Source organism: Ascaphus truei, chromosome 5 (genome assembly GCF_040206685.1).
Source record: "Ascaphus truei isolate aAscTru1 chromosome 5, aAscTru1.hap1, whole genome shotgun sequence".
Taxonomy (NCBI): Eukaryota; Metazoa; Chordata; class Amphibia; order Anura; family Ascaphidae; genus Ascaphus; species Ascaphus truei.
In genome coordinates, this window is record NC_134487.1 from 153,051,993 (window position 1) to 153,065,972 (window position 13,980).

A 13,980-nucleotide genomic window follows, 5' to 3' on the forward strand; every position below is an offset into this window, starting at 1 on the left:
GTCGAACTACTGTTGAGAATCTAATCATGCTTGCCTGTGAAATTATAACAAAAACAATGCTAGGCAAAGAAGCTGTAAGTGAAATAGAGAAGATTCCCATATCTAATAATACTATTAGTAGGTATGTGTAAGGAATCCACACCTCAGTTTACGGCTTACCTTGCCTTACAGACCTGTGCAGTCCTGGAACACTCCCCCTGGTATCTACTGCAGCTGTGCAAGCTATTACTGCAGCCCCAGCCTGGGTTCAGTCATTAGAGCAATCCTGTCACACGCCCCTTCTGCTATTGGTTTGCTGACCTTTAAATACAGCATTCCCACAATGCTTCTCTGCCGAGCATAATCCTTCTTGGATGTTCACTGTGTTTGCCACAGCCATCTGTTTGGCCGCCTTGTTGCTGTTTCCATGTTCATGTTCCTAGTTCCTGGGGCCTGCTGCTCTCTCTCTATTGCAGAGGCCGTGTCCTGGTTTCTGTGCTGAAGCGGAGGACCTCCAGTGTTTACTTCAGTTCCCTGAGGCCTGCTGCTCTTCCCTTAGCAGAGGCCGGTCTACTACTCCTGAGGTCTGTAGCTCTCTCTCCTTGCACAGGTTCGTTCTGGACTCCTGCACTGAAGCATTGATTTACCAGTGCTGCCTGGCGGTGTGCCCACTCCGGTCTGCCTAACCCTTCAGGAGACCGGTACCATGGGCCATGGTCGCCGCATGCGCAGTACCCGCTCCCGCCCTGCAGCTACTACGCTGAAGCGGGACCTAGTTGACTTCCTGTTACCGAAACTCCGCTTGGATAACGTTCACCCTGATGGTCCCGGCCCCGGTTTGCTGCGAGCACAACCGTGACAGCGTGTAGATGACATGGCACGAGATATTGAAGAGGTTCTGTCTGAAATGCTAAAAAATAGTAATTTAACGATCAAAGTCGACGAGTCTACAGACATAACAAGTAAAGCTCAACTGTTGGCATTTGGAAGATTTGAGTACAATGGAGAATTAATTGAAAACTTTCTTTGTTGCAACTTGTCATGGGCAAGATGTGTGCAACCTGTTGTATTGTACGTGGGATCGTTGTATTGGAATATGCACAGATGGCGCCCCCTCAATGATTGGCTCAATTAAAGGGATTTGTTACTCTTGTCAAAGAAAAAAAAACAGATGTTATTACGACCCACTGCTTTCTTCATAGAGGAGTTCTTGTTTCTAAAACGATTGGAGAAGATTTGAAACAGGTTCTCGATACAGCTGTTATCATAGAAAACTTTATTAACTTTGTTTGCAAAACTTTGTGAAAACACGGGAACAGGCCACAACAAGACTCTTCTTCTACACACCAAAGTTAGTTGGCTTTCAAGGGGAAAAGTGTTGACACGCATATTTGAACTACGAGAGCAGCTCCAGATCACTATCTTGAAGATGAATTGCGGCTGCTGAAACTAGCATACCTGGCAGATATTTATGAACACTAACATGCAAGGTCTCAAAGAAAATATTTTGATGAGTACAGACAAACTTGTAGCATTCAAAAGTAAAATTGGTGTTTGGAAAAAAAATATCTTTCAAAAGGAAATTTTGAAATGTTCCCCCTCTTTTCTCGGCTACAGAGCAACACAACGGACAACCACTGTGAAGCCATTATGCCCCGATTTACGGCCATATGGATTCTCTGGCTGAAAAGCTTGCCAAATACTTCCCTTCTTTGTCATTGGAAGCATATGATTGGGTCAGGAACCCTTTCACAGACTATTCAAGCAGCTCAGAAAATATACTCTGCCTACAGGAAGAAGAACAATTGACTGAACTGAAGTGTGATCGCACACTAAAAATTAAATTTAATGAACTGTCATGGATATCAGTGAAAACAGAGTTTCCTGCTATCTCCCAGAAAGCTATAAACATATTGCTACAATTCTCAACGTCGTACTTGTGTGAGCAAGCAGTTTCGTGTTTAACAAATATAAAAACTAAGAGGAATAGACTGTTGTCTGTGGAAGAAGAACTTCTTGTGTGCCTATCAAAGCTGCGACCGCGGATTAAGTGTTAAAAAAAAAAAAAAAAGCAAGGCCAAGTTTCACATTAAATTAGGAGACAATAAGAATCAATGTTATTCTATTGAAACTTGTATTATATATATATATATATATATATATATATATATATATATATATATATATATATATATATATGCAAATATAACTGTATGCTCATCTGCATGTCTTAGGCAGGTCTGCAACCCCGCCTTTCCCCATTATCACCCAGCATACAGCACTTCCACTGCAGCAAGGGATTCTGGGAAATGACATGCAAATGAGCACACAGTGTCACTTTTTGCCTCAATAACCATTTTTAACATGGTTCCCTATAGGCTTAAGCTTGCTGCATGGTCACAGCTTTGAGCACAGCCAGGGCTTTACCACCTAAAAATTGACTTGCCGAACCGAAAAATCTACTCGACACGTAGCCATGCCACACATTTAAAAAAATGAAATTGAATACATTCCAAGGAAGAACTAATAACATTAATTTTTGACATAAGTTTATTTATTTTATAACATTTATACTTTACTACAATTAGTTCTTGTTACATAGTAGATGAGATTTGAAAATGACATGCATACATAAAGTTTAACCAATGACAAATTTAGTCGGCATACCTTATCCTATATCCTACTTATAGTATTTGATCCATTTTATCAAAACAAGAGAGTAACTGATATACAATTAACCTCCAAAAAGAAGCACATTTGATGGTGCCTTCAAAGGCGTTTAAAACTAAACTTTTAATGATATCAAAATAATATATCATTATATTATAATAATAATATATAATAATATAATATAATTGTAGCCTGGAGCTCCCGCAGCTCCTTGAGACCCCCCTCCCCTTGGGCAGCTCGATCGCGGGTGCCGAACGACCCGACGGCTGCTTCCAAGGGTGGGGGCTGGAGCAGGGAGCAGCGCGGCTTCCCCTGCCTGCGGCCGGTTGCCGGGGACGCGATCGGGCCGTTGCTAAGGCCGCGATCGCGTCTCTAAGGTCCCGGCGGCCGCAGAGCAGGGCGCCGCCATAAAGGACCGTCTCGCGCATGCGCAGTGGACGCGTAGGCGCAGGGAAAGCCCCAGAGCTAGGGATAGCTCGCGCGAGCATAGGGACAGCTCAGGGAGAAGAGAGAAAGCCCGGGAAAGATTGCACACGCGCAGTGGAGGGTAAGGAAAGCCCGCGAACCCCTAGCCTACCAGGGAAGGCTCTGAGCTGGGACTACAAATCCCATGAGCCTCTGTATGCCCCATGTGACACCAGGGAGCCAATAGGGCTTAGGAAGGCCAGGCAGGCAAAGAGATACATTGTTTGCGCTGCAGCACGTTTGTCAGTTGGAGCTGGGGAGCTGTGAGGGAAGGAAGGGTGCAGAGAGCATATGCAGCTCCTGCATCGAGTAAGGTCCCCACATCCCAAGTAAGGCCCCAACTCCCCACCAGGTTAGTGGGTAAGTGCTGAGGGACGGCCCAGATAGGGACGCTGCCCTTAGTGCGTGTGTGTGTGCTGTCTTGTCAGGATCACGGCTGGCAGTGCTGTGAGGCCTGACAAGAAGGCATAGTGCTAGTGTGCAGCAAGTTGCTGTACGCGTTCCAGAAGTTTGCAGTGCGTAGCTGTTAGTGTTAGTGTTAGGGTTCCAGGTTGCTGTGTGGAGTGTTGCATGTGACGCTGCCTGTACTGAGTGCAGTGTGTGTGCAGCGTGTGTTACTGTCTGCCGGCTGACTGAGAGCTGTGTGTCGGCTGCAGGCGCGTTAGGATAAGTGAGTTAGGAGCTAGTTGTTCAGTGTGTGTATATCACCAGTGCCAGTTGCACGTGGTGAGCTGCCAGAGTCTGGGATCCGACAGAAGTTACAGGGAGAGTTATTCTGCATGCAGGGACTAGGGTAGAGGTATACCCCAGGGCCCAGTTAGTCCCCTATGACACCAGAGGAAGCTGTATGGCATAGTGTTGGCCTTAGGACAGGGACTCCTTCACCCTATTCAAAGCAGCAAGAGGGTTGCTGTCTGACAGCATCTGACTGTCTGACAGCGTGTTCAGAGACTGTGTTAAAGAAGCATCCCGGCTGGAGATTCCTTTCCTGTGGATGCAGCGTGGGCATCCATTCCTGCAGAGAGCAGCGCAGCACGCCGTGGGATCACTGTGCGGTGCTGCTGAGTTCCAAGGATTTTCCTGACCAGGACTGGTCAGGGAGGTAGTATATATTAAGTGCACCACCGGGCCCCAACACAGGGAAGCGCTATCCCTCACACTCACACTGGTCTTTATTGTTGGGGACACTCAAGAGACTGCGGGGAATGAGATGGTGGACATGTGGGTGGGGGGATGGTATGCATTCAGAGTGATGCACTGTTATTGATATATTGTTTTGATGTTATGCAAAGAGGTGTTATTGGAGTTACAGGTTATGCTCAGTAAATACTGTTTATTCACACGGTGTGTATTTACTGTATGGTTGTTCTGGTGAGGGCACACTCTCACCCCGTTGAGATCCCTCATCAGTGGAGGCGCTGCACCGAGTGTAAGTACATACCCCAGGTTCCCCGTGGCGGAAGCTCAGCTCTCCTGGTTGCCAAACAGGTATAGCACCACACTGATAAGTAGTCAGACACACCTACCCACCTCAATCTCACTTAAGGGGGGGGAAAGAGGGCTACATAATAATAATATATAGTTCACTGCGAAATGCTCAAAGAACTAGATTGGTCAACACTAGAGTCTAGGCGCAAAGTTCACCTTTCCTGTCTTGCCTTTAAATTCTTCATGGGCAAGCTACCCAGCTACCTGAACAAGCTCCTCACCCCTACCAAGTGCAGCACTTATCACCTGAGATCAGACTCCAAAAGACTATTCATGGTCCCAAGGCTCAACAAAGTATCCGGACGTTCCTCCTTCTCCTTCCGTGCACCCCAAAACTGGAACAACCTACCAGAGACTCTCACATCCACCACCAGTTTAAGTTCTTTCAAATCTAAGGCTGTCTCACATTTTAACCTGGTCTGTAACTGTTTCATACGCTCATAATATACATTTTCTTTAACTGTGCATGCAATGTCTTGTATATAATGTATACCCTGTTCATTTATGTAACTGTACTTGTAACCATGTACTATTTGTTTTACTCTGTGCCCAGGACATACTTGAAAACGAGAGGTAACTCTCAATGTATTACTTCCTGGTAAAATATTTTATAAATAAATAAATATGTCTACACTTGCTTATAATGATATTTAAAGTGTGTATGGAACCAGAACACAACCCCATCAATGGAAAAAATTCGGAATAGAATCTGGTTTGTTTGCCAGATGGAAAAATTGACGAGTTTGGTCAACGACACTGGCCCAAATTTCCAAAAGGTCTGGCTACCTTGGTTAGCGCAGACAGATATCCAGGGGGTGAGCAATGCCACGATATGGCTATGATTGGACTTGGTGAGTTCTCCTTTCATTTAAATATAGACAGAAAAGGACTTATAAGACAAGGCCCCCAACACAGAAACCTCTGGGAGCTCCGTATTGGATATAGTCAAATCTTAAAAGATATCAGGTCAATGACACCAAAATAAGATGGTCACCCTGCCTCGTCTCCCCCTGTGAGTTTTGTGTTGTGAGTTAGACGTTATTAATGCAAAAAGTATTGGAATAACTACAAAATGAAGGAAGTCTAAGGTAAACATTTTTTATTGTAATTCCATGTACTGCAAACAAAAAAACAATAAACTTCAAGTTATAAAAAAATAAATAAACAAATAAAATACAGGAAATGAACCGTGTCCATGTGTCAATTTTGTTTATGTTAAAGGACCTGATATCTATTGGGATGATCAGGAAAAGAACAATATGGAGATCAATACAATGCACATGCACGCAGATAATATGCACTCCTCGTCCACTGTGTATGAATGATCTGTATTTAGCAAACATGAGGTATGGACTGCAGAGTTAACTGTGATAGCTACTGTAGCTAAATATAAAAGTCATGAGGAGCTCCAACATCACTGCATAATAGTAATGTTAATCTAATCAAATTGAACAGTTTCCCAGTGTGTCAACGCAAAACTCAAGCATGCAGATGATATATGTGCATTTACCACTGTATTGAATTGATCTCTAATGAATGAACATAGTCATGTAAGCATACAGAATACAATAGTCATGTAAGCATACAGAATACAATAGTCATGTAAGCATACAGAATACAATAGTCATGTAAGCATACAGAATACAATAGTCATGTAAGCATACAGAATACAATAGTCATGTAAGCATACAGAATACAATAGTCATGTAAGCATACAGAATACAATAGTCATGTAAGCATACAGAATACAATAGGCCCCCTTTCTTAAGGGGAAAAATTAATTCCTTCTCTCCTGGTGCTCCACGAACCCCACGTGGTGCTCCAGCTGCACTCTGTCGATTCAGTCACATAAGCACCCACAATAAGCACTGGATCAGTTCCCCAGAGGAAGAAACAAAGAGGAAAGAGATGGTGCAGAACTGCAAAACTTTAATTAAAAACTAACAAAACAGCGAATCACACTTACCACGTGTCCCTGCTAAAAACAAAATCCTGTTGCTGTCCGCAGCATGTCATCGGAACCTCAGCTTGTAGTAATGTTTGGTAGGCGCTTGTCCTCGCGTTCGCAATCACGTGTCCCAGCGCCCACACTGATGTCACTGTAAAGCTCACTGCACAGGCCAGCAACACAGATAGGCTCCTCCCTACGCGTTTCGTGATGCTACTGGTCAGTCCCTCAGGGGATTGTGGCGCCTGTCAATCCCATGTACTATATATACACCCTAAAACATTAAGCCCTCCATTGCCATGAATGAAGAGATACGATTTAAAAAAATGCAGCTGAACTATGACTATGTGTCTCCAATCCTTTTTTGATATTATAAACATGTTCGGCAAAATGTCTCTTAAGGGGTCTACCTGTTCTGCCGACATATTGTAGCCCCCACTTGCATTCAAGTAGATACACACAGAAGTTTGTTTTGCAATTGATAAAGGTATTGATGTCATATACTATGCCAGTGACATTTGCCCTAAACGGTTTGCATTTTGAGCTAAAATTAAACCCTATACACTTGGTGCAGGTATAATAGCCTTTAAGATCTTTAAGCCATGTGACCTCCCATTGTCTCAGACTACTGATAGGGCAACTAGGTGCCAGGGATGACTTCAAGTTATTGGCCCTTCTGTAAACAATTTGGGGCTTAGTTTGGTAGAACAGCCTTCAGAGTCGGATCTCTCTGAAGGATGCCCCAATGTTTATTGAAGACCTTAATGATGGCTGGAGCCATACTATTAAATTGGGTGATAAATGGAAGAAATTCACCCTTGTTCTTAATATTAGTATTTTTAATATTATTATTCATATCGATGAGTGTATTCCTATCGATACTCTCAACGGATAGAATGGCTTGTTCTACATCCTTCTTCCTATAGTGCCTTTCAATAAATTTGTCTTTAAGGTCTCTTACTTGTTAGTCATAGATGTGTTTTTGTGAACAGTTTCTTTTCCTTCTCAGGGCTTGGCCCTGCGGAATATTTTTTAACCACCTAGGGTGGTGATGACTTGATGCCAACAGGTATTTGCATCAACTTCCTTGTAGAAAGTCTTTGTCTGCACAGACCCATTTTCAATGTATAAGGATAAATCTAAAAAAATAACCGTAGTTTTATCACTATTGAAGGTGAATTTTAGATTATAGGTATAAATGATGATTATAGGTATTATCATTGAGATAAAGCTTGAAAGCTTTAGCAGGGACACATTGTAAGTGTGATTCACTGTTTTGTTCGTTTTTAATTAAAGTTTTGCAGTTCTGCACCATCTCTTTCCTCTTTGTTTCTTCCTCTGGGGAACTGATCCAGTGCTTATTGTGGGAGCTTATGTCACTGAATCGACAGAGTGCGGCTGAAGAACCACGTGGGGTTCGTGGAGCACCAGGAGAGAAGTCGTTGGCTCAAGCACAGCTCCTATCCGCTGCACGCATTAAACGTCCAGCTTGTAAGAAGGCATTTATCCATCTCAATAGGGGACTGTCCTTAGACTCTATATACTGTGCAATGGTGTGTTCCTTTTTTTGTATTTTATAATAGGGTGAATACCATTCGCAAGGAGGACACAATTTGAGCACACTTCAGGATTGGACCTTTTTTTGGGACTGATTTCACCTGTGGACAATCATTTGGACATTTGTTCTGGACATTGGTAATTTGTTTCTTTGCACCATTCAAATGTATGCGCCGGGGATTGCATTTTTTCTACTTTAGTAATGATGGAATAATTGACAACCAGTGGGAAGTCAGTATACTGTAAGCAACAGACAAAATCAGTGCAGACAATCAGTGCAGGTGGACGGTTGGTGGGTGCTGGAAGGCAGATGGCGGGTGCTGGAAGGCAAATGGAGGGACCAGGCAGATGGGTCTCCCTTACAATCTATTCTAAACGCTGCTGCCAGAATCACTCTACTATTTCCGAAATCTGTCTCAGCGTCTCCCCTGCTGAAATCTTCTCCTCGTTCATATAAAATCCTGTATCACACACTCAAGTCTCCTCCTCACTTATAAAGCTTTACATTCTTCTGCCCCTTGCAGATGCACTTACCAGAACACCCTCCTACTGTCTCTGTACGTTCTTTCCACCAACCAACAACCAATTAGATTGTAAGCTCTTCGGAGCAGGGAGTCCTTTTCCTAAATGTTACTTTTATGTCTGAAGCACTTCTCCCCTTCATGTGTAATTTATATTATTTGTTATTTATATGATTGTCAAGTGTATTACTACTGTGAAGCGCTATGTACATTAATGGTGCTATATAAATAAAGACACACTTTAAGGGTGGACAGTGCACTCTTACCTGATCCTTCCTCTCCCTCCTGTCAGCTGGAAGTTGACGCGACTTCCAGCGCCGGCAGTGAAAGGAAGGATAGCAGTGACCGGGCTGCTGCTGAGCTCGGAAGCTGCCGGGTCACTGCTATGTGGGCTGCCACCACGCCTGGAACAGCCCCCTTGGCGACCGCGGAGCATCTGAGGGGTGGTGGGGGCGCTCCACTGAACCCCGGTTGAAAATCACTGTTGTAGGTAGTAAAAGCTTTTATGGTTGTTGGAGGATCTGCTTATGACTTCTATCATTTAGGAGCAGTTTGCCGATCTCTGCAAAGTGATCTGGTAGTAAAAATAATGATTCGGTCATGGAATAAGACCACACAACACATAGTTTGTATAGTATATGTTTATTTGGAGATGTATTGTAAAAATCAGAGTATTTGTAAACCTAGAACCTTCAAAGTGATTGTTCACAGAAGAAATTGGCTCACCAACAAGTATTTACTATTTCCCAACACAAAGGCTTCCAAAACATGCCAACAAATCAACAGATAAAACAGAAGCATGAAAAAGAATGATGCACTAACACATACACACATCAGTGTGCTATGAATAAACAGACTTTGGCACCATATTGTAAATTGTCCTCTGAATAAACTGGACTGCCGACCCTACAAGCTAAACGGTGATCGCACATAACTTCACTAATCGCAGCACTGTGCACAAGGTGCGCGTCAATACCAAACTAAATGAAGCTTCTGAAAAAGTAGTTGTGAAAGTGATCGTATGGTCACCCCACTTTAGTGGAAAAGAGGATTATGGTTTGCAATTTGGCTCAGCTATTGCAGCATAAAAAGACATACCACTAAAAGGACCTAAGGAAGTGCCTGCTCAAATTATCAAGCAACAGATCGGGCAAATAACACACTGCATGCGTCAAAAGTATGATGTAATTGCCCCACTGCAGACCCTTATTAATTTGAAATAAATTCAGTATTATCGTTTCCCGTAACTAAAGGGACCTGCAACATATTGCTCTGAAATGCACTGTTATGGCTTAAACAAGCTTTCATCCTAAAAAAGTTTTTTCTGTGACAGGAAAACAGGTCTTAAATTAGCATGAAACAGGAGTAAAGCGGTCCCTGTGAATCTGTGCTTGCTCCACAATTTACTGCAAGTACCGCCTTTGTCTTATACAATTTTCTATGCAAATTCATGTCAAAATGTAAACTTGCAAAGTTTCCAGTAAATTGAGTTTTATTTGATCAAGAGAGATTTTCAGCAGTTCTGGCATCTTTTTATTTTTTAATCCCAGCTTGATTATGAGAAGTTTCTGGATGTTATATATTGTACATGGATCGCAGAAGGTTGTACATTACGACATTATTGCAGCTTTGTATATCTGTCAATGCCATCATTATTTATATTATGTATTAGGATAGATAACCGCTTCCAATTACCTATCACAGCGGCATTATAATATTGGTTATCGTTTAATGGCAATATATTGTAGTAGGAACATGTCTGGGCATTCATATTGTTGGATGTCGGGCATACATGCAGTAGCTGATACACAAACCACGGCATTAATGATGAACAGTAAAACTTTATCATTGTATGCCTTGTTGGCGCCTCTAGCCCCAAAGTTAACACCGTACCATGCTTTAACATGACTTATTTTTGCTTCCTTCATCACCACTATCAATGTGGTGGTTGTTGAATTGATACAGTGGCACATCAGCCCCCTTTTCATTATGAGATGTTGACTTCCTTGGGCTTTTCTGCCAAGGTACCACAGATAAGTACCTAGAAATTGGTGCAGTCTACCACTGTCTCACTAAAGAAAACACCAGTGTTTTGAGGGACTATGCCACATCCACTGTGTGATGCTGCATAATCATCTACTTGTCATGCTTGCAATTGCCTTTGAAACTTACCACAAACTAGGGCTATGAAATACGTACAAAAGTGGATGTTACCCCAGTAAGTTGAAATAGTGCACTAAAAATCTAAAATATAAAACTTTACCTCATAGTACTCGACATGACTATTTACAATGTTTACTTTGCAAAATACAAATGTACAGCAATTAAAAGACTCAAGTACTTTTTCCATTAAAATAAAAGTGAACAAAAAAAGGCTTTATGTGCAGGTTACAGGTACATACAGTGCGATGCATTAAAAGCTCAATTTTTGAGTGCAGAAGTTAAAAACCTCAAACTTATTCCAAATTATAACAGTTGTGCAATCAAGTAGAGGTGAGGCAAGGATTGGAGAACACAAATGTAGGTTTCTTAGCTACATTTACAATTCCACGCATTTCTTAAAAGTGCATCTCAATGTATGCTTTATTAAAAATATAAAATAACTTACAACAGATGTACACACAGATTACTAGCTTCACTGATGGCATTGTGGCCCATAAGCAGTCTTCATTGACTTGAATGGGACGTAGGGGGTCTTCCCAGTGCCTTATGGCAAAAGACTGCATATGCCGTAAACTGAAGTTGTATTTTATCAGTGAGAGCTTAAGGGAGTGGGAGTTTACACGCGAGAGGGTATATTAATGGATATTCCCGGTAAGGAAAATAAACGGTTTTGGTTTCTTTTTGTGTTTTTTTGTTCTAATTTACTCTACAGGATACAAAAGTGCCCACGTCAACGAAGAAGCCAACATGAAATGCAAATGTGTTTGGGAATGGCCAATGAGTCATGATAAGGGTTGTTTAAGAACACATCTAATTATGAGGCAACATAAAATTAAATAATATCAACAAAAAAAAAAAAGGAGTGCAGGGGAAAAAAACAACAGGCATAAATCTGATTTTGTTTTTTAGCAGGGTGGAAAAGTGGGTTTAAATGCATCACAGGCATGTATCCACCTCAAACCCTAATAAAAACACATGCTTGTTCCTGGTAGGATCAGATATTGGTGCTGTTCATCAGAGATCTGACAAGTCACAAATGTTACAGTCAATTCTACTGGGACCACTCAATTTCTGCTATCACTTGAAGTCCGAAAAGCTGTACTTTACTGTATTGTGTGGTGGTGCGTGAGAAACATAACTTAAGTTTTTTTTTTTAAAGATAGAGGGAGCAGATTCTGGGAATAAAGCATGCTAGAATCTGCTTACAACTGCAGAGTGGCGCCAAAGTACAATTTACAGAGACATCTCCATAAATTAGGACAGCACACCTTGTTTTCCAGTCGGCAAAACAGCAACTCATTGAATCAACCAGAACAACTCTTTGGGTGTGAAAACCTGCAGATAGGTGTATTTGGCACAAACACAAGGAGTTCTTCCAACTTTATGGAGATATGATGAAAAGGAAAGGCAACAAGCGCTGGATTTTACAACATCTGATGTGGGTTATTGCAAAAAATAAAAAAAATAAATGATGATGAATAAGAAGTGGAACTCCCACAAGTTAGGATAAGCGGTCCTGGCTATGTAGCATTCACCAGAAACAAAGTATACCTACTGTACACTTACTGTAGGGGATTTGACTCAACCACTTCACTGCATCAAGGAGAAAAGGATTCAAAATGTGGTTGCTAGCCCCAGTGGGACTAAATAGGAATAAAGAAAAAGCATCATGCAAATAGGCTGCTCCTCATTTGATTCAAGTATGATGGGATTAAAATCTGCACTCAAGGTGTGTGTTTGATTTTGCATACGTAGATGCGCTAGAGAAAAGCCATTAAGTCTACTGAAATGGCCTGCACAGCCTGCCACGCATTGCTCTGCTTAACCCGGTTGAAGGCCTGAAGGGAAAATTGGCTTTTGGTAGTTATAAGTTAGTGTGAACTCTGTTCATAAAATATATTTTTTTAAATGGTCCCTTAAAAAGCGCTCACATGCATCTTACTAAATTTGCACGCCACCATAAATCCTTTGAAACATGTACATTACTATTCACACACATTCACTGAAACAGGTACTGAAAAGTCCTTCACCCTGTATGTCAGAGGCAAAGAGATAACCCTCAACACTGTTAGCAGTTGCCATGGATACCATGTGAAGCTTAGCAGTGCTGGCTAGGCATAAAGCTATAGGAATTCCACGTAGTTTTCAGGGATGAGCCCAGTCTTCCCATTCAGCGTCCCTTCTAACCAGCCAGGCTCCTGTGATGGATGAACTGTGGAAAAAACAAATAAAACATGATGTATATTAGGCAACTATTTAACAACCACATTCAGCAACACGGACACCTGTCGTCCATTATGATGTAATGCCACTTGCACAGTGAGAAAGCTCATGTCTAATGTTGAACACTTGTGCAGACAACATACAGTAATAACGGGTACAATGAGCAACCTTAACTAAGAGATCAAAATGTGTCAGTATGGTAGCTGGAGAAAAAAGGACTTGCCCACATAAAGTAGACAGTTGAGCCTGGCATGCATACAAAGACCAGCACACACACAGCAAGTTCCCTTTTCTTGAGAGATATCCGTTTTGGCAGACAACTTGTAAAAACAAACGGAAAACAAAACCCAACAAGACTAGTAATTTTTAGGACCAACACAGGTATTAGAACTGTCACATATTCCAAGAGGCACATACTGCATCAAAAAGGATGTTTATACTTTAGCAGACATGTTAATATTTTTGGATGCTAGTAGCTTCAGGGCTCTGAACCAACAGGCTGTTGCAGTGGAAAGTTCCACTATCAGCCCTGTTCCAATTGTTGATGCCTGAAACCTTCAATTAAACAAAGGAGTAGGATGTTGCAGTATGTATTATACATTTCCCGATTATCACCTAGCATACAGTGCATCCACTGCAGCAAGGGATTCTGGGAACTGACATGCAAAAGAGCACACCGTGTCATCTTTTGCCTGAAAACCACTATTACATGGAACCCTTATAAGATAATAAAAGCACCGCATGGGATTACATGCAAAGCCAGCGTGTGAGAGGTTTCTCTGGCTTTGCATATAATCCCATGCAGTGCTTAAAAACTGTGAATAGCGAGCATTAGCTTATAAGGGTTCCATGTGTAACAGGGCTGGTCCTGTTGCCTTTATGCCTCCTGTCACCCAAGCCCTGATACGTAGTTTAGGCTGTGAAAGAATGATATAGAGCTATTGACCCCCATTCTTGGTATCCTTT

The 13,980-nt window shown here is 42.0% G+C and overlaps 1 protein-coding gene across 4 annotated transcripts in view; it reads right to left on the minus strand.

The window, feature by feature from the left end:
- Positions 1-9,243: 9,243 nt before the first annotated feature.
- The window catches only part of ARHGAP26 (Rho GTPase activating protein 26), a 547,512-nt gene continuing 542,775 nt past the window's right edge, over positions 9,244-13,980 (minus strand). For 3 of the 4 annotated variants that reach the window (XM_075601054.1, XM_075601057.1, XM_075601053.1), the window contains one exon: positions 9,245-13,003. In XM_075601054.1, coding sequence (XP_075457169.1) covers positions 12,915-13,003 — 89 coding nt within the window. In that variant the 3' untranslated portion in view covers positions 9,245-12,914. Of the gene's footprint in view, positions 13,004-13,980 lie in introns of all 4 variants that reach the window. The other variant, XM_075601056.1, reaches the window with a different exon arrangement.